A 19644-nucleotide genomic window follows, 5' to 3' on the forward strand; every position below is an offset into this window, starting at 1 on the left:
GGTAATTTGCTGAAAATTTCAGTCAAATTGATCCACTATGAGCCGAGAAAGAAGCGGGTGAAATTTCTGCATAGTCTCAGTCATCATTACTAAAATCATTAATATAAACAGCATAGTCTCGATTATCCACTTTTATTGATTTAATTATCAATAGCCGTTAGCGGCATATAGGAATCTAATCCAGCCAACATCGAAGGCTAGCCTTGACATCGAGAGTTTATTATGGTCTGGATAAGTTAATTAATGTCTAATTGATAATTTAGATAACATTTCAGGCCTAAAGAAATACTTGTAATAAGCAGATTTTGCTCTTGCATAATGCATGTTTAAGTTAAGAATTTACTCAAAATTGTTCGCCATATTTTAACTAAAATATAGCCCTTTATAAAAATTTTGTTGTTTTAATGCATCAAATACATCAATAAGAAACTATGTACAATGGTTTGTGTTTCTGGATCAAAGATATTTCTCATAAACAGTGATTAAAAGTTAAGTAAATTCTTAAGGTAAGTTGGAGGATACTTTGTTAAACTGGGGCCTGTTTCACGAAATTTTAACTAAGATAATGTCCAAATTTTAGTAATTTGATTGGATAATATTAGACAAATTTCAGTGCTTAGCCAATCAAAATTGAAGTATCTCCTAAAACCTGGATTTTATCTTTAGTTAAGATTTCGAGAAACAGAGCCCTGGGTCCTGGTCCAAGAAACTATCACTAAATAGTGACAAGTGTCGTATGTGCTTACTGTTTCTTGAACACCTAATATCACATAGCTAATAAACGTTTACAATACTTTTGTATTCAATATAAAACATATGAAATCAGAGACATGGAATATTTATTGTACTGGGAAAATCTGAGATGTGGAATAGTTGTTATAGAATTAAATATTATATTTAATGTAAAACATGTGACAATGGGATAAAATCTGATAATCTGTTTATAACATATATACATACACCCTGTTAAATTACTCCCCATCCCCCACTAGATGGCGTTATATTTACACAAACTTAACGACATACCATAAACAAATCGTAACTCGAGGTGGCAAGAAAAATACATCTACTAATTATTCGCTAATTAACCTGACATTATAAAAACACTTGTAAAATTCGCCAGGTTATCTGTCAATATCGGCACCGAGTCCTGACATTTCACGCTACAGCCATTAAAATGGCAAGCCGTACAAGGTATCATGGGAAGGGAGATAAAATCGTTCAACATACTAGTATATATTTCTGTGGGGGTTAAGGTGCGGTCTGGTCGTTAGTGTCTATAATCAGTGGATATAGACTTAGGTCTGGTCATTACTATCTATAATATCAGTGGAGTACATGTAGGTTGAGGTCTGGTAGTTTCTGTCTAGTCATAAAAGAATGTTTTCACTCCCGAGTTGGACGCTCATTGTTAAAGGTCATCAGATAGGTCTGGGGTCTGTTTCACGAAATTTTAACTAAGATAAAATCCAAATTTTAGTTATTTGATTGGATAATATTAGACTGATTTTAGTGCTTAGCCAATCAAAATTGAAGTATCAACTAAAATTTGGAATTTATCTTTAGTTAGGGTTTCGAGTTGTACCATGTGTTAGTCCCGAAATGACTTGGTTTGTGTCATGTGGATCTAAGACCCATTTCTCTCTCTTTCTCACTGCCAAAGACCCATATAATATGCATATGCAAATTATTGAAACAAAATTGAACCATATCACTTAGTTGTGAATTCTCTCTCTCTCTCTGGATGGCTGCATCATAAGGTCTGTCATTGAGTCAACTGAGGTTTCGATTCCACGGTTATACGTGACAAGGAGTAGGGTAGCCTGTCCAACCTCGTGGGTTTTCTCCAGGTTCTCCGGTTTCCTCCCACTGCTAAAACCCCTACGCGCAAGAGAATTTTGAAATAAAATTGAACCATATGTTAGTCCCGAAATGACCTAGTTTGTGTCAAGTGGACGTTAATCTCTCTTTCTCTCATGTTACCAACCACTGATGACTAATAGGTTCAAGTTCAGAATGATTTTGACATGTAAAAGTCCAGAGTAATCCATCTAAAATATTCCTGAATTGATATTTTTCATTTCAATTTAAAAAATATGATAAAAATATCAAGAGGAGATTATCTCTAGGATTAGATTCAACTCCATTAAAAACAGACAAATCCAACATTTATAGGAGTTCCTGTTTTCTTGCAGAATGTACGGAAATTTCTAATTCATTTCTGAACCATTTTTTAACTGATATTCCTTTGGAAGATTAAAAAGAATTGAAATGAAATGGGCATAAGCCATACAGTGTGCTATGACGGAAATTTTGCCCGGGCAGCGGCACTATCGCCTACTCTTATATCGAATTCCAACTGCCAAGGGATCTTTTACGTGCATTCCAATGTATACACGGGTCCTCGGGTTTTTCATCTCATCCGAAGGACTAGACTTGGAAGATTAAACTTTCACAATATAGTAAAATAGAGTTTAACTTCCTATTTGTCTGCTACAACTGGGCTAACGAAGACGGGCAGAGTGTGCTATGAGGGAAATTTGTAGCACCATGGGTCGTCTGTCAGACGTGGAGAGCAGACAACTCATAAAAGCGGACACCACATCTGGCTTATAACCCATGCATCATTTCTTAATTCATATTTTATATTCGTCTAATACAATTTCGCATAAATTATCAAATAGTATTACAAATTTCGCTTCCTCTTACACAAGGCTCTTTTACCTGCACACTATAATAGACTTGCAGAAAGTATAACTTCCACAGAGCAGAAATAATGACAAACGTATAGATTTAGTAGCTAGTCTCCTGGAGCTAAAAACGTGTAGAAAACGTCACTCAACCTGACACATGGAGAAATAAGACCAGCAGTTTTACAGTGACTAGTGAATTATTAAACATATGATTGGTTACAGCTGATGGTGTATATTATCAATTTAAATATTTCTTTATAGATCTTTTAGCGGCTAGCTATTACTAAAACTACCGTCGGTTGGCCGAACTTGTCCATGTAATAATGTCTTGCAGGTAATTATTGCTTCGTCTGCCACACTATTACTCATGCGGCAACTCATTTGTCCAGAATTAACGAATAAATAATTCAGACATCTTTCGTACATCGTTTTGTCTAAGAGACAACTAATGTCAATGGGAAATACTTAAGTACAATTTGGTTGGCAAGCTTATTGAATGGGCTGAAATAGTCACAAGAGATTGAAATATAATCACATTGAAATTATTTCACACATTTTGTTAAGTGTTTTCTCAAATAAAACTGTATTCCTAAAGATAAAAGGTCATAAAAATAAAATTAAATATGTTTTAACATTTACATGACCTGATAAATTGTTTCAATGGCATTCAGAACTGTAATATACAGGACACAAGTGTATTTGAGAGAGAGAGAGAGAGAGAGAGAGAGAGAGAGAGAGAGGGAGGGTTTAACCTCCACTTAACACAAACTACTTCATTTCGGGACTAACACATGGTTCAATTTTATTGCAATAATTTGCTTGTGCGTCATATCTTTAGCACTAAATGTGGGGTAAACCAGAGAAAACCCACGAGGTTGGACAGGTGACCCTACTCCTTATCGCTTACAACCAGGGAATCGAAACCACGCCACTTGACTCAATGACAGACCAACCCCCTTGATTTCAATTCAAGTTAGCGTAGATATTAGATATTGTCGATAAAAAAAAAATACAAATACCGATTGGCTACTTTAAATCAGGGTTTATTTACAGTAACTAGAACAGCTTTGAACCTTTTTGATCCAATTAATCCTAAGTCAACGTAAGATTCTCTTTTAGGAATTGAACTTTCATAAATAAAATAAAACTCATCAACTTCTTTAGAAGGATTTCAAAACATTTGGCCAATTAATTCAATACTGTTTCCATCAAAGATAAAAGGTTCTTATCTTTCATGTGGATAGATTAATACACTACGAAAAACCCACAAATTCTTGACTCCTAAGTCTGTTTTTCTTTTATACAGAGAGTTTATTAAAGGAATCTTCAAAGCCGAGGTGATAACGATCGACTTGTGATAACATCTCAAATCAAAGTGTACAGCCGCAGACTGAAGTGTCATTTCTAAAAGAATCATTCAATTTGGTATTAAAGTGAGCTTATGTGCGATCAAATTATTATCAAATATCTGAGTAAATTTGAATTGACCTAAGAGTGGAGTTAATTATTAATGGTGTCATGACAGTTGGGAATATTAAGATTGTCTCGTCTCGTCTAGCCGAGAGTCTTTCTGTGGAGAGATATCCATAATTTACATAAGTGACAGACGTAAAGTCGAGATCAACATCTTAAAATAGATTTTATAATATACTTTATCAATTTGTTATTGTTCTTTTGGTTCTCAGATAGGAAATAAATCAATCTTTAAAAGAAAACTTTGTCGTGTTAATCCGGGTAACTCTAAATTTAATGTGGGTAAAATTAATGATTCAGAGAGAAACAGACAGACAGAAAGATGGAGAAAGAAAGAGGGACACATACTACATGTAGGTCATTTTGGGACTAACATATAGTTCAATTTTATTTCAATAAATCGCTTGCGGTAGGAAACAGGCGATGCTACTCCTTGTCACATACGAGCAGGGATTTGAAACCGCGCCGTTGACTCGATGACAGACCTTATGATCTAATGTGCAAGCCTCCACTAAAATTAATGATTCCTGCTTTGTTTCTTGTCAATGGTAAGAAACAGTATCTACTCATTCGGAAGGGACAAAAACCAAGGTCCCTTGTACACATTGGTATGCATATCATAGAACCCTTGACAGTTGGAATTTGACGAAGAGTATGTCAACATGCTCGCCTTCAATAATGCTTTCATTTTTTTTTTCCTCATAAAAAGCGTCATGGTTATAATTTTAAACAAAAAGTGTTTTTGGCATTAAGTAGGTTTTTTTCTTTTTTTGGTTCCTTTTTTTTTGTTGAAAGAAACTGAATTTTTTCAAAAATCAACAGCAAGCATCTAAGTTTGACAAGATATATATCCACTATTTATATCCCAAGAATGGCTTATAAATTATGACCATGACAATAATGTAGACTTAGTAATTTAAAGATTCTGATTTTAATCATGAAATAAAAATTACCTCCATTGTCCACCTTGTTTCTACTCGACAATAATTAATGTAAAATGTTTATACCTGTAATTACTAGGTAGGTATAATTAATGATGATTGTATTAGAACAGTCAATGTTTATATTGTCTTGTTGATGTCTTTATATTCATGTAATATTACATATACCTTGATGGCAGACACGAGGACACTACAGACAGAAGGACTAGCTGTTCTATAATTTACAGCCTTTTAATTTAACAATAATCTTTACTTTATAATTTACGACCTTTTAAATTAACGATAATCTTTACTTAAGTTGAAGAGAGTTTTGGTGAGGTATGGCAGAGATTGGATGTAGATTTTGATAGGTTAATCAAGGAGTAGTTATATTAATTTATGACCCCTCTTACATACAACAGCCCCCTTTAATAAATACAGGCTGTAATCTAGTCCTTCAATATATCTTACATTAATAGAGAGAGAGTGAGAGAGAGAGAGAGAGAGAGAGAGAGAGAGAGAGAGAGAGAGAGAGAGAGTCTAATCGGTCAATATATCATACCTCAAGATATCCTACCCTAACATAAATATCCACTGATTCTTTTAAAGAGCTGGACTTTTTGTTTCTAATTTCTATATACCAATTAAAAACCAAAATAATGTAGCAATCACATGCTCTATAGGGGTCTTTATAAAAAAAATTTAAAGAATAATAAAATCATTATTATTATATTTTTGGGTAACAAATGGGGTTTATCAATCATTTTAGTTAACTTTTTTAAATTTGTCATGTATTTTAAGGGCCGCCCTGCCCTGTATGTAAAGTTTTCACCCTCGCCAAATTCTCGGAGGGCTGGGATGGCCCAGTGGTCTAGATTCCAACGCTTCAACTTCTAGATGGCCAGTCATCTCTGGCTTGCTGTAGTGGTTTCGATCCCCGATGAGAGTATATGTGGTTTGGAGATAGGGGCAGTTTCTCAACCTCGTGGGTTTACTCCGGTTTCGTCCCACAGGAAAGACCCCTGCGCGTACGGTTAGATAATAAAAATGAAAAATAAGACAACTTGTTTGCGATATCACCTTCGGTGGAAGCGGACATTAAACACTAAGAACAACAAGCCAAATTCTCCTTTTTATAACACACAACTGATTTCATGTTCTCATCAAAAAATAATATATTTTTTCACCTAGTGACAGAATCCTAACTTGTATTGTTGCCTGTGTTTATTTATAAACTCAATATTGACGGTACAGTTTATTTGTGTAAAAGATTGCGCTATTTTCGGATCGTTATTTTTTAATCCCCTTTCTCCTCATGGCTCTTCATATAGATGTACCATGTACAAATAACAATTTTACCAAATTAACGTTAACTAGACGGTGTGGAGAGATGCAGAGTTAAACGGGGAAATTCATTTAAAAATAATCACCGAAAACCGTTTAAATATTAAGAACAGCTTGCTAGGGTAATTACGCTAACATGCTGTATATATGAAAACATTCTGTTTTAATCAAATTCCATGTAATTAGTTTTATTGGTTGTACTTGTAAATTTACAATCCGAGAGTTTCACGGCCGACAGGATGTTGTATTATTAAATTATCGTAAATTAACGAAAGATTCAAGGATGTTTTATGGAATTAGATCAAAATTAATATGAGCTTTATTTTGTAATATGTTCCATCTTTACTTGCTAGGTTGGTGTAGGATAAAACTTGTTTCATTTTTTAAAAATTTTATACGACTTCGGTTTACAGCAGACGTGAAAACCACCATCTTTATTTTGTAATATGTTCCGTCTTTATTTGCTAGGTTGGTGTAGGATAAAACTTGTTTTATAGTTTAAAATTTTTATATGACTTCTGTTTAAAGCAGACGTCAAAACCACCATCTTTGACTATTATACCCATTTCATCAATCTGATTCAAATACAGATATATATTTCGTTTTTTCTTTTTTATATGCTTTCGATGGCCTCTACTACATAAAAATCTGACCAGTTGTAATGGGAGGTCATGTCAGATGTCATACGAGCGGCTTTTGACCCTATGACATCAGACATTTGATTAACCAATCAGCGTTGATGTTTCTAATAGGATACCCACAGTTCCGTGCATCGCATGCCAAGAACTTGCTGCAACAGACCGTTTCATTGGCTAATCAGAGTACCATTTTATTTTCTGATACCCAGAAACTATAAGAAATATTTGATTGAAGTTTGTTTTCAATTCCAACTTTTCAAAATTTCTTAAATGTTTCTTAAATTAAATATTGAAATTTCAGAAATCAAGTCAAACCATCTCATTATCGTACAATCAAGGAACAGTTCAAGGTTTTCAAGGAAATAGATCTAAAATCATGTCAAGTAGATTAAGTGATATACAATTAAAATACGGAAATATTCTCAAGTTATTTTACATTTAAACTCATTAAAAATTGTTTAAATTTGCCGTAAAATGAACTTAGAAACTCCAGAAGCTCTGTAAACATTTTTACAAATTGTTTATAATTGCCTAAAATTAAATTTAAAAACATTTAAGTCAAGAATGTAATTAATATCAGCTTTGTTTATTGATAAATTGTTTCAGTGGCATTTAGTAATTCAACTGGAATACACAGGCCACAATTCTCTCCGGTTGGATGTGACAAGGAGAAGGGTCGCCTCTCCAACCTCGTGGGTTTCCCCGGGTCCTCCGGTTTCCTCCCACTGCTATACAAGAGAATTATTGAAATAAAATTGAACCATTATGTTAGTCCCGAAATCAACTAGTTTGTGTCGAGTGGATGTTAAACCCCATTTCTCTCTCTCTCTATCAAAACTAACACAGTTATATGGGACAACAATCACTGGTTCATTATACACAAGCGCGACATTTCGACAATTCTATCGAAGCCAAGTCAAAACGTCGCAGAGTAATAAGCAGTAATTGTATTCCATAGAATAATGATCAGTGTATTTGTTTTTTGAATAACCCATGCATACATTAAATTAGTTTATGGGAGAGAGAAATGGGGTTTGACGTCGACACAAACCAGGTGATTTTGAGACTAACATGGTTCAATTTTATTTCAATAATTCGCTTACGCATAGGGGTCTTTAGCAGTGGGAGAAACCCGGAGGACCAGGAGAAAACCCACGAGGTTGGACAGGCAACCCTACTCCTTGTCACATACAAGAGGGCAATTGAAAAACCACACCGCTTGACTCTGATCCAACGCGCACATGTTAACCATTTGGCCACCCGAACCCACTTAATTATTTAAATTTATATTCTGTACATTTGAATCTTATCAAACAGGCAAACAATGAAAATCCACAATTTTAATAAAAACATAATTCCTTCAAATCTTGAAAATAAATCTTGAATTTAAATATCCTATGAATCTTTTCAAGGGCCAGCATTAAATAGATTTCAAAAAGTCAATCATAAATCCAGGTGAAAAGTTCAAATTTCAATACAAATCTGTGTTTTCAATCAGAGAGAATTTCTGCACTTTCCTTTGGAGATTTCAAATCTACTATCTCTGTATCATGTGAAATTTGCCAGGTTTCTTTCATACATGCAAATACCAATCTAGCACATGCGCTCCAATCTAACTCTTAGTTCCGACTTCTTTTATAATTTTAAATCTCGAAATACGATCACATGTTAATTATTCATGTCCATCATATGTTAATGAAACTGGACGTTATCTATTTAATCTAGACTTGTACATCCAGTCCTCTACATCATGTCCATCATATGCTAATGAAACTACATGTAGATGTTATCTATTTAATCTAGACCTGTACATCCAGTCCTCTATATCATGTTCTTCATACATATATGTTAATGAAACTGGAGGTTATTAATTTAATCTAAACCTGTACATCCAGTCCTCTACACCATGTTCATTATATGTTAATGAAACTGGACGTTATCTGTTTAATCTAGATCTGTACATCCAGTCCGGTACATCATTTATAAATCTGAAAGCTCATTAAAACCAACAGGAGTCAATATCAAACCCGACAAACTTTCAGGAGTATATCATACCAATATCCTGGTATCCAATTACCGCTGTAAATTAAATCTCTCAAAACAAATTAATGTTAAGAAAATTAAAATTATTATCTAGTTAAAGTGTCAGAAACCAATAAACCTATTAAAGATGCTTATTTTAGATCTTTATTTTCCTAAAAGATTATCTTTCTTGTACTTAAAATAAAATGTTTATTCGCGGATTATTAATTTGTGATAATTTATATTTCTGAAGGATTATTTCAACATTTGGAATTTTAAATATTACCATATAAAAACTTGTCATGTAATTTTATAATTATTTTTATTATTTCAAGTAAGATATCTTTAAGACAGTGAAGGGCATCGAGCTCATCCTCTGTATCTTTTGTCAATACACATGTATTTAGCTCTCAATTTTTAAAGATACATTATTCAAGGGGTAATTTTGCCTATTGCAGGCCTTTCTTTAGGCCTTAAATATTTTAATATAAATTATTAAATAGACATTTATTAACATGAAACACCATAATTGACTCTTGATGACATCGGATGCTCAAGATTTTAACTAGATTAAAATGGTTGGGCCATTTAATGATTTCATTTAAAAATGGAGGAGCGAGTCTAAGCCTCAAATATACCAGTACCGTGGTTACGATAATGCACACATCTTCTCAAAACATACTACAAACTTGGCTCAGAATATTATAACAAGAACGACCACCTCTTTACCTAAATCTTACATAATGTATCTTTAATTGAAAATTAGCGGATATTTATCGATTTAACAGTTTTATCATCAGCACCCCTTCTGTTCGCTTAAGTTATTACACATTAAAACTCTCAAATTGTTGGGAAAACTTCTGACAGAAATCCTGAATACATAATTAATGTTAAACTTAAATAATGATGCCCTGTGTTAGTCTGTAAGAGGGTGCCGGGTACTGAGCCCACCCTCAAGTTATTACGCATTATAACTCTCAAAATTTAGAATAAACTTCTGACCAAAATCGAGAATACATTTTAATTGAAAATCTAATTAATTAAATATCAATGAATTTTATCAGAAGCTCATAACCTTATCTGCAATTAACTAAAATCAAAATGTACTCTAGAGATAATGTAAAAGTAGAGGTTATTATTAATTGATGTCCACATGGCTGCTAATTAATGTTTAATTGTTTAGTTAATTAATTAATTAGATATCTTACTATTAATTATTTACACATTTTGGTAGTAAGAAGGTCCCTATTATGGGTGTCTGTTTACATAATAAGGTCTTTAATGTTTTATAGGGAGAGTTACTCAAGGAGGAGGGGGGTCAATTAATCAAATGAGCTTGTTGTTGATTATATAATAACGACAAAAGATGTTGATATAGCGATAAGCTACTTATTAACGTAAGGGATATCAACCACAAGGTTTAAGGTGTTATATGGGGATTGTGCTAATACATACACTCTTATACTAATATAGCCTACCACACTTAAAGGGGCTAAACATTTTTTCAAAAGGATTTTACGAAAGGATAAAATGATTTTTTGAAAGAATAAAAAGATTTTTAGAAAGCATAAAATGATTTTTTAGAATAAATAAAATGATTTTTAGAATAAATAAAATGATTTTTAGAATGATTTTTAGAATAAAATGATTTTTAGAATAAAATGATTTTTAGAATAAAATGATTTTTAGAATAAAATGATTTTTAGAATAAAATGACTTTTAGAATAAATAAAATGATTTTTAGTATAAATAAAATGACTTTTAGAAAGCATAAAATGATTTTTAGAAAGCATAAAATGATTTTTAGAATAAATAAAATGATTTTTAGAATAAATAAAATGATTTTTAGAATAAATAAAATGACTTTTAGAAAGGATAAAATGATTTTTAGAAAGGATAAAATAATTTTTAGAAAGGATAAAATAATTTTTAGAAAGGATAAAATAATTTTTAGAAAGGATAAAATAATTTTTAAAAGATAATTGGGTTACTGAACTATGGTTTTATTGATTTATATTATATGCTATCTTTCTAAATTCAGCTAATACACACATAAAGCACATTCTTTGAATAACATTAAGTAATTGGAATATAATCAATTAAAACACTATTTATTATTGATAACAATTACTATAGTTTATTTCACTGCGATGTTTCAACAAGATTTCACAAGTCGTTATCAAGCATATACGAGCATAACAAAAAAAATTCATTTTTTGTGTTGATGTATGCTTGATAACGACTTGTGAAATCTTGTTGAAACATCGCAGTAAAATAAACGAAACTAATTGTTATTCCATAAAAGGTCCAAAAGTTTTATTTTAGAAAGAATCTATCTTTTTTTAAATTAATTTAAAATGATAATTGAACTACTAAAGTAAGGATTTACATCCGTCTAAATTATAGTTCATTTAAGGATCTTATCATGTTTATGTTTTTTTTTTAGAAAGGATCTATCTTTTTTTCTTAATAAGTTTGAAAAGACATTTGAATAACTACGAAAGCATGGATTGATTGATTTATAAATCTGATATCATCCTGAATTTATAATATTTGTACCTGAATTAAAACAAGAATAAAACAATCAAAGGTACTTTTATTAAAAGAACATTCCATTTCCAAAAGTAGTCAAATTGATAAAATCTGTATTTTTTGAAAAATAACAATTTCTGTATTCTAATGGTAATCTATTGAGGAATGTATGATGTTAAAACCTTCAAATAATATGACAAAAACTTGGATCTAATAATTTGGAAGAGACCCTTCAAATAGGAATTTCTTAAGTAAGTTATACTAAATATGCCAGTCAGACTTTGTGTATAAATCCAGTAAATCCCTTATATTAGTAATGGCCTGTAAACCCCCCTGTATATTACTATCAGCTTTATTTCTACTATGTAACATGATGTAATAAGTGAATATTAAGAATGACAAAGCTGGTATTATTATACAGTGAGAGTGGGATATAGAAGGTGACTAATATCATATCATAGTTATACTGACACAACACATCATGTCCAATAATATACCATGGTTTAAAACATTTTATACCATAGTTATTGGTACATGTTATAACTGATATATCACATTAATATACCATGGTTTCCAACATTTTATACCATAGTTATTTGAACATGTTATAACTGATACATCATATTAATATACCATGGGTTTCAAACCTTCTATTAGTAAATATACATTAATATACCATGGTTTTAAACATACATGTTATAACTGATATATCACATTAATTTACCATGGGTTTCAAACATATTAGTAAATATACATTAATATACCATGAGTTTCAAACACTTTATACCACAGCTTCATGTCCATGTTATAACTAATATATTACATTAATATACCATGGGTTTCAAACACTCTACTGGTAAATATACAATATACCATAGTTATTCAAAACAATACTATTTGAAGGATAACAGTTTTCTCATTTCTTTAGTAAGAGAGAAAGAGACAGAGAGTTTAACGTCCATGACACAAACTAGATCATTTCGGGACTAACATGGTTCAATTTTATTTCAATAATTTGCTTGCGCGTAGGGATCTTTAATAGTGGGAGGAAACCGGAGAAAACCCACGAGGTTGGATAGTAAAAGACCAAGTGTATTCAATATAAACCATGAATATACACGGCCCCATTGATTTGTTTTACAGGCAAATCTAATTACATATACTTTCAGAACTTTTCTTTTTCTCAAATTTTTATTTTTGTCAATTTTTATAGTGTTTTTGGTTTCAGATATGAGCGTAATGACATTCATACTATCCTTACTTTTCTTCTCTAGAAATTTTTTCTGTGTTTAAATTCAGTCAAAAAACAATATGAGATGATTTTATTTAAAATTAAAGATAAAACTGAACGCATCAAAATAAAATTACCGTCAGTTATAATCTGTCTGTTGATTTGTGTAATTTAATTATTTTTCTATATTTCAATCGAGTCGTATTAAAGAATTATAAGATTTAATTATCTGTAACAGGACATAAGCTCTCGTAATTTGTTTATCATCTCGTATGGGATATATAGAGTTTGTATATTCTCATCAGAACTAACCACAACGACGACGCGGTGCGGGGAGTACATCTAGTAATTAATTAACAATGCTTGATTAATTTACGAGTGTAATTTGATTGGTCTAATAAACTTTTTAAACGTTAATACGATTAAATTGTCGTTATATATAAAAGATTCAATTAAAGAAAATAAAGCTTCATCCGTACAGAAGTATGGTTCTTCGTTTAAATAAAGAGCTGGTGTATTTTCTTATGTAATTGTAATAGATAATGAAAAATGAATATATTAAAACTTTCATTCAAATTACTTTATTCTGAGTCAAGTTATGTATGTCTGAAGATGTGAAAAGAGAGAGAGAGAGAAAGAGAGAGAGAATTTTTAACATCTACTCTGACACAAACTAGGTCATTTCGAGACTAACATATGGTTCAATGTTATTTCAATAATTTGGAGGACGCTGAAAAAACCCACGAGGTTGGACAGGACAGTTGACTCAATGACAGACCGTGTGATCCAATGCACACAGTACACACCTTAACCATTCGGCCCCTGCCCCCCCTCTACAATAGAAAGATTAGCTATGTACATGTATAGTGGAAACCTCGCTCATTAATAAGCAGTCATTTTATTCCATAGTTTGACCTGTGTATACCATATATCACAGCACATTAAAATAGTTTATATTTTAGATTTAGCCTTTAATAAACTAATAAACAGTTCACGAACTGACAATAATTTAATATATCCATGGTTTCTCGATTTCGTAAAAAAAAAATTACAGATGTGACTGAATTCTTTGTTAATTATCAGCCTGGATATATTTATTGATCTATATTTTTCTAGTAAAATTTATTGATTTTGTCTTTTGTATTTTATTAATTTGTGTATATTTAGTTTATAAAATTACACAAACAGTCTTTAGTTTATAAAATTAATCTGTACTTTTCATTAACACATTTAACCTACAGTGGATTCTGACATCATCTTTATTAAGAGGGTTCTGTTCTGACCTCTCAACTGACCAATCAGAATGCTGATGTGTTGAACAGGAATGATTTAAGCCAATCAGAATGAATGAGCCAGACTTCAAATAGAACAGACAGGTAATAAGGAAGTATTGAGATCTTGGTGTAAATGTAGAGTTAACTTCCATTTACAATTTACAATGAAAACTGCATAACAAAAAAATAGACGGGACAAACTGTACAAGAATACAATTAAGTAAGGTACACAATCTCAGAGAGATGGGACAAACCATACAGGAATATATTTAAGTATGGTACACAATCTCAGAGATAGGGGATAAAAATTGAAAATATTAAATACACCGCCAAAAATAAATGAAATAAAATGGGGTTTAATGTCTTACTTTTCTGCACCGACTGGGCTAATGAATACGGGCAAAAATAAAGCTTACATCATGGCCATTCTATACCTTTATATTAAAGTGATAATTTCATATTTTCTAATAAAGTCAAAACATAATTATTTCTATGTCTTTTGCTCAATAGGTTGTCAACTCACCATTATGCGATCATAGGTGTCATTCTCACACTTAAAAATCATTGACACAGGAAATAATAACATGATCCCCCCTTGTTTTCCTATTCCCCGCATAGAATAGCTATTTTCAAACGTTTGAATTTAAGTTGGAAATGATATTTTTACCAATTTCTTAACTGGCAATAGTGAATTATAGGATTATTCTTTAACAAGGTAGGACTGTTTATAGATACCATCTATTTTAAGGCTTTATTTTAATAAATTTTAAAACTATAACTTAAAAATATGAAATTGTAACTTTAAAGTCCCTGACAATATCTAATTTTTTTACGGCTTAATTTTTACGCTAAAACTGAATAGTCAAAGATACATTATGTGAGATTTAGATAAAGAGCTAGCCATTCTTGCTACATGTACAATAGTTCAAAAATAGATAATGCAAAATGAATACATTGAAAATTTCATTAAAATTACTCTATTGCGGTTATTTATTATTCCCAGAGATGAGGAAAAAAAGAATATTACTTATACTATCAAAAATAGTGTTTATAAATATACATTTATTACACAGTAAATACTATGTATATATAATGTCTGTTAACCTATTAGATCTCACATTAAATCTATAATAAATTCAAACAGTTATTAAGATGCTCACTTAACCGTGAGTCAAATGAAATTGTCCTTTTTGACTTTCATCTATTATTTGTGGTGAATGAAGCATGGACAAATAATAAGTTTGCTTGAAAGGCTGACATCACATGACAAATATAATTTATGTTCCAGTTTTTGATTAGAGGCCTACAAACTATATTCAAAATGAAAAGTGAAGTTGAAGAGAAGACTTAATTCAAAACAGGATTTTATAAATAAATTATAAGAGCTATGAGAGAGAGAGAGAGAGAGAGAGAGAGAGAGAGAGAGAGAGAAAAGAAAGAAAGAGAGAGAGAAAGAGAGAGAGAGAGAGAGAGAGATGGAGAGAGATGGACTAGGTGATTTCGGGACTAAAGATGATAATAATAAATTGTTGAAACATTTATCTTATATTTAATAGAGAGAGAGAGAGAGAGAGAGAGAGATGGAGAGAAATGGGGTTTAACATCCACTCGACACAAACTAGGTCATTTCGGGACTAACATATGGTTTAATTTTATTTCAATAATTTGCTTGCGCGTAGGGGTCTTTAGCAGTGAGAGGAAACCTGAGGACCCGGAGAAAACCCATGAGGTTGGACAGGCGACCCTAAACCTTGTCACATACAACTGGGGATTCGAAACCACGCCAATTGACTCACGTGCTAACCATTCGGCCATCCAACCCCCCTATCTTATATAATAAACAAGTGATTGTGTCCAATAAAAGTTGTGTTCTGTTAAATGTGTTTCTCAATTGCTAAAGTCAATATATATTTAAACAATTTAAAAAAACTTTTGACTTAAAACTTTAAATTAAAGATTGCAGGTGACCATAATAATATTGTTTTAAACAAAAATAGTATCAAGTAAAAATAAATTGTACAATTCTTTTTTTTTTCAAAACATGTTAGTAAAGTATAAATAAGAATAATGACACTTTACTGGTAAATTTCTGATAGCATTAAGCAAATATTTATAACATAATTGTCGCAAGTTTCACTCTAAAATGATATTTAGAATAAATATGACTTCAATGTGAAACATCATTTTTTGAAGGAATATTTTTAATAAGACATGATTTGGAGGTACCTTAATTATTGCACCTCTATCTCTCAAAGAAGAAACAAATCAGACAATCTCAATGTTTTTAGTGAATCTTTTGTAGAGCTAGGTTTTGATACGATGTGACATTACCCTTATTACTATGAAATCACCTATGAAAGGTATTTCATAAAACTGGATTAGACATAATTTGAAATTAGTCAAAAACATTTAATTTTTTAACATGATTTTGAACTAAAAGATTTTTTGATTGTGCCACCACCTTGGTTCAAACAAGTTACGGCATTCATGTTTGATGTGATTCCCATTTTTGTGTTATAGGTTTTAATCTTAAATACCTGACCCTATAACCCTAACCCTAATTGAAAGTAGGAAGTTCCATGTGGACACAGTACGGACGTCTAACCGCTAGTTTTTCGGTGTAAAAGTGATGGAAATAGAAAAGGGAGTCGGATCAAACATGATCGTCCAAGTTACGAAGTATTACATAAAAAATCTCGCTGTTATTCCAGATACCTTTGTTGTTTTATTGTTTGTGATCATCAGGTTTGTCTGATGGGGTTTGTTTAAATTGTGTGCAGTGGGGTCCTCCTGCACTTGTGTATGACATACTATTAAAAATTATTAAAATTGAAACACATTGTTAAAGGTGTGTATTATATAGTTTACTGTGATATAGGAATCAATATACACCATGTATCCAGCTTATAATACACACTATCTCAAATAACTACCGGTCCAATATACGTATATACCGTTCAATAACTTCATATACCACAGTAAATATACCACGAGTGTTGAAATTACAAAGTTCTCCAAACCCCCTCGATGTGATTTTCTTTATTTCAACTAAGGGGTAATAAATAATCTTAAATATGTTGCTATGAAGGGTCGACACGCGAGGTCTTGTATACGATGTCAGATGTTATGCCATTATAATAGGGGGTGAATGAGTGAGATACGACATCGTCGACACGACTTCATCATTTCTTTCTCGCTCTCTCCTCGTTTCAAAATATTAAACATTGACTGGATGGAATTCTATTAAAATGTCAACAACGAAAGTCAATTAACGGAACATGATCCCATCCTATTGTTCATATATTTGGTCGTGTTTTCATATCGTCAGATGTGTAAACCTTCATTTTAGCATGTTTCTTTTATTATTTGGTCTTCAAAATCAATTCTATTACATGTTGGAATGTTCCGTGAAACCATGCGGAATTTATATATAAAAACATGTATCTATATACTTACATGGGGTTTGTTGCGTTCCAATATACTGTCAGATGTCTTGGTATTCGCTTTGAAACAACGTGTAAAGTTGGAGCTAAGATTGTTAGATATAAAAGAATCCACAAAGCTGCTAAATTCCAGTTCCAAGGCATTTTTGAAAAATGTTGTATGAAATCACCTCACTCAAGAAATTAAATTCACAAAATAATATATATAAAAAAAACAACAAACAGTCGGTTCACTTTTCGTTCACTATAATATTTTCCAGTGACACTCAAACCCTGTCGTAACAAAGTTGTTATAACATTCACACAGGACAAGTCTCGCTGCTTTCCTCGTTCGTGTATTAACTATGTTCCACACTGGTTTTCATTGACTGAACACACACAGAACGATAAGCCGGGCAAATCGCAACTGAAAAATCACGTGGGCAAATGTATTCAAGGGAGATAACCGCGTATTTCACTGGCTTTAATTTGTCGGTTTAAACAGTTTTTAAAAAACAATGACGTTGTTTAACGGCTTGAATAGAACCACAACAGCAGTCTTTTTTGACTTATAATTTTTTTTTTCTACGTTTACTTAGAAAATACAGAAAAACCAAAATGTCGGAGCAACGAGAAAATGTTTAAACGAAAAAAGGTCGTCGTCTTTGCTCCTGCTAGTAGTGTCGCCTCAAAGTCAGACGTAACACTAACTTGACCGCGACAGCTAGAAGGGTCGGTCGGGTATAATGTTAATCGCGACTACAAGGGTCAAGTGAAAAGTTAATCGGGGCTACCAGACGACAGGGTTTTATGTGTGTTTTCGTGACTTTTCGATGGATGGGAACTCGACATTAGTGTACGAGTTCAGCCAAACAGACATGATAGAATGACAATTTACCACATAATTGATTTGTTTAAAAAAAAAAACTTTTAAAAAAATCTTCTTGATTTAGGATTTAGTCCTGGATAAAATTAAATTTTAACTGCACACCTAGAGATACATCTACTTCATACTTGGAGAATAGATCTCTCCCCTAAATGGCCACCATATCCAAAAATTAGTATACGTGTTTTGTAAATGGCCACTATATCCAAAAATTAGTATACAGCCTTTTTTGTAAATGCGGTTCTACTCCGTTTCACATCTGTCATACACACAAAGACTAAATAACCTTTTTCAATTTTATTAAATGGAACAAAAACCCGAGGTCCCGTGTATAACGTTGTTGGGATGGGACAAAAACCAAAGGTCCCGTGTATAACGTTGTTGGGATGGGACAAAAATCAAAGTTTCCGTGTATAACGTTGGATGCCGGTTATACATCCCACATCCCGTTAAATTCCCTTGGTTTCGATTCCCTGGTTGTATGTGACTAGTAGCCCGTTCAGACGCTTATGTTGAACTGGTTTAAAACCCCCGGGGATCCTTAAACCAGTTTAACTTAAGCGTCTGAACGCAAATGTGGGGCAAATAAACCAGTTTAAAAAACCCCTGCTCGCGACCTGTCTTTGAGAAGGCTTTTTATTTTAAACTGGTTCATCTTAGCCGTCTGAACGGGTTGGCTTAAAAACCCCAGCTCCAGCTTGCTTCGAGCATGCGCAGTACGCAGTTAGTTACATTCCTGTGAAAATATTGGGGTCAGACAGTGCCAATGTTATCGAAAGCGTGCGAGAACCGAATAAAGAATATGAAGCTACCCATGCGCAGTTAACTCTAACCTCCGACCGAAGAGGTCAGAATACGATGCTGTCTTAAAAACCCCAGCGATTATGAACTGGTTTAAAAATAAGCGTCTGAACGGGCTAACGGAGAAGGGTCGCCTGTTCAACCTTGTGGGTTTTCCCCAGCGTCCTCAGGTTTCCTCACACGCCTAAAGACCCCTGCGCACAAGCGAATTATTGAAATAAAATTGAAGCATATGTTAGTACCGAAATGACCTAGTTTGTGTCGAGTGGACGTTAATCCCCCCCCCTCTCTCTCCCCCACCCCCGCCCCTTTAAACTCCCTTTATATTATAGCACACTCATTTGCATTAAAGATGCATTATGTAAGACTTAGACACAGAGATGATTGTTCTTGCTATAATAGTTCCAA

General features: G+C 32.5%; 1 protein-coding gene across 1 annotated transcript in view; it reads right to left on the reverse strand.

Moving 5' to 3' along the window:
• Positions 1 to 18109, reverse strand: part of LOC126824951 (ephrin-B2) — a 303899-nt gene extending 285790 nt beyond the window's left edge. The window contains exon 1 of the mRNA XM_050554414.2: positions 17584 to 18109. Coding sequence (XP_050410371.1) covers positions 17584 to 17714 — 131 coding nt within the window. The 5' untranslated portion in view covers positions 17715 to 18109. The remainder of the gene's footprint in view (positions 1 to 17583) is intronic.
• Positions 18110 to 19644: the final 1535 nt, after the last annotated feature.

This window comes from Patella vulgata, chromosome 6, assembly GCF_932274485.2.
Source record: "Patella vulgata chromosome 6, xgPatVulg1.2, whole genome shotgun sequence".
NCBI classification, from domain to species: Eukaryota; Metazoa; Mollusca; class Gastropoda; family Patellidae; genus Patella; species Patella vulgata.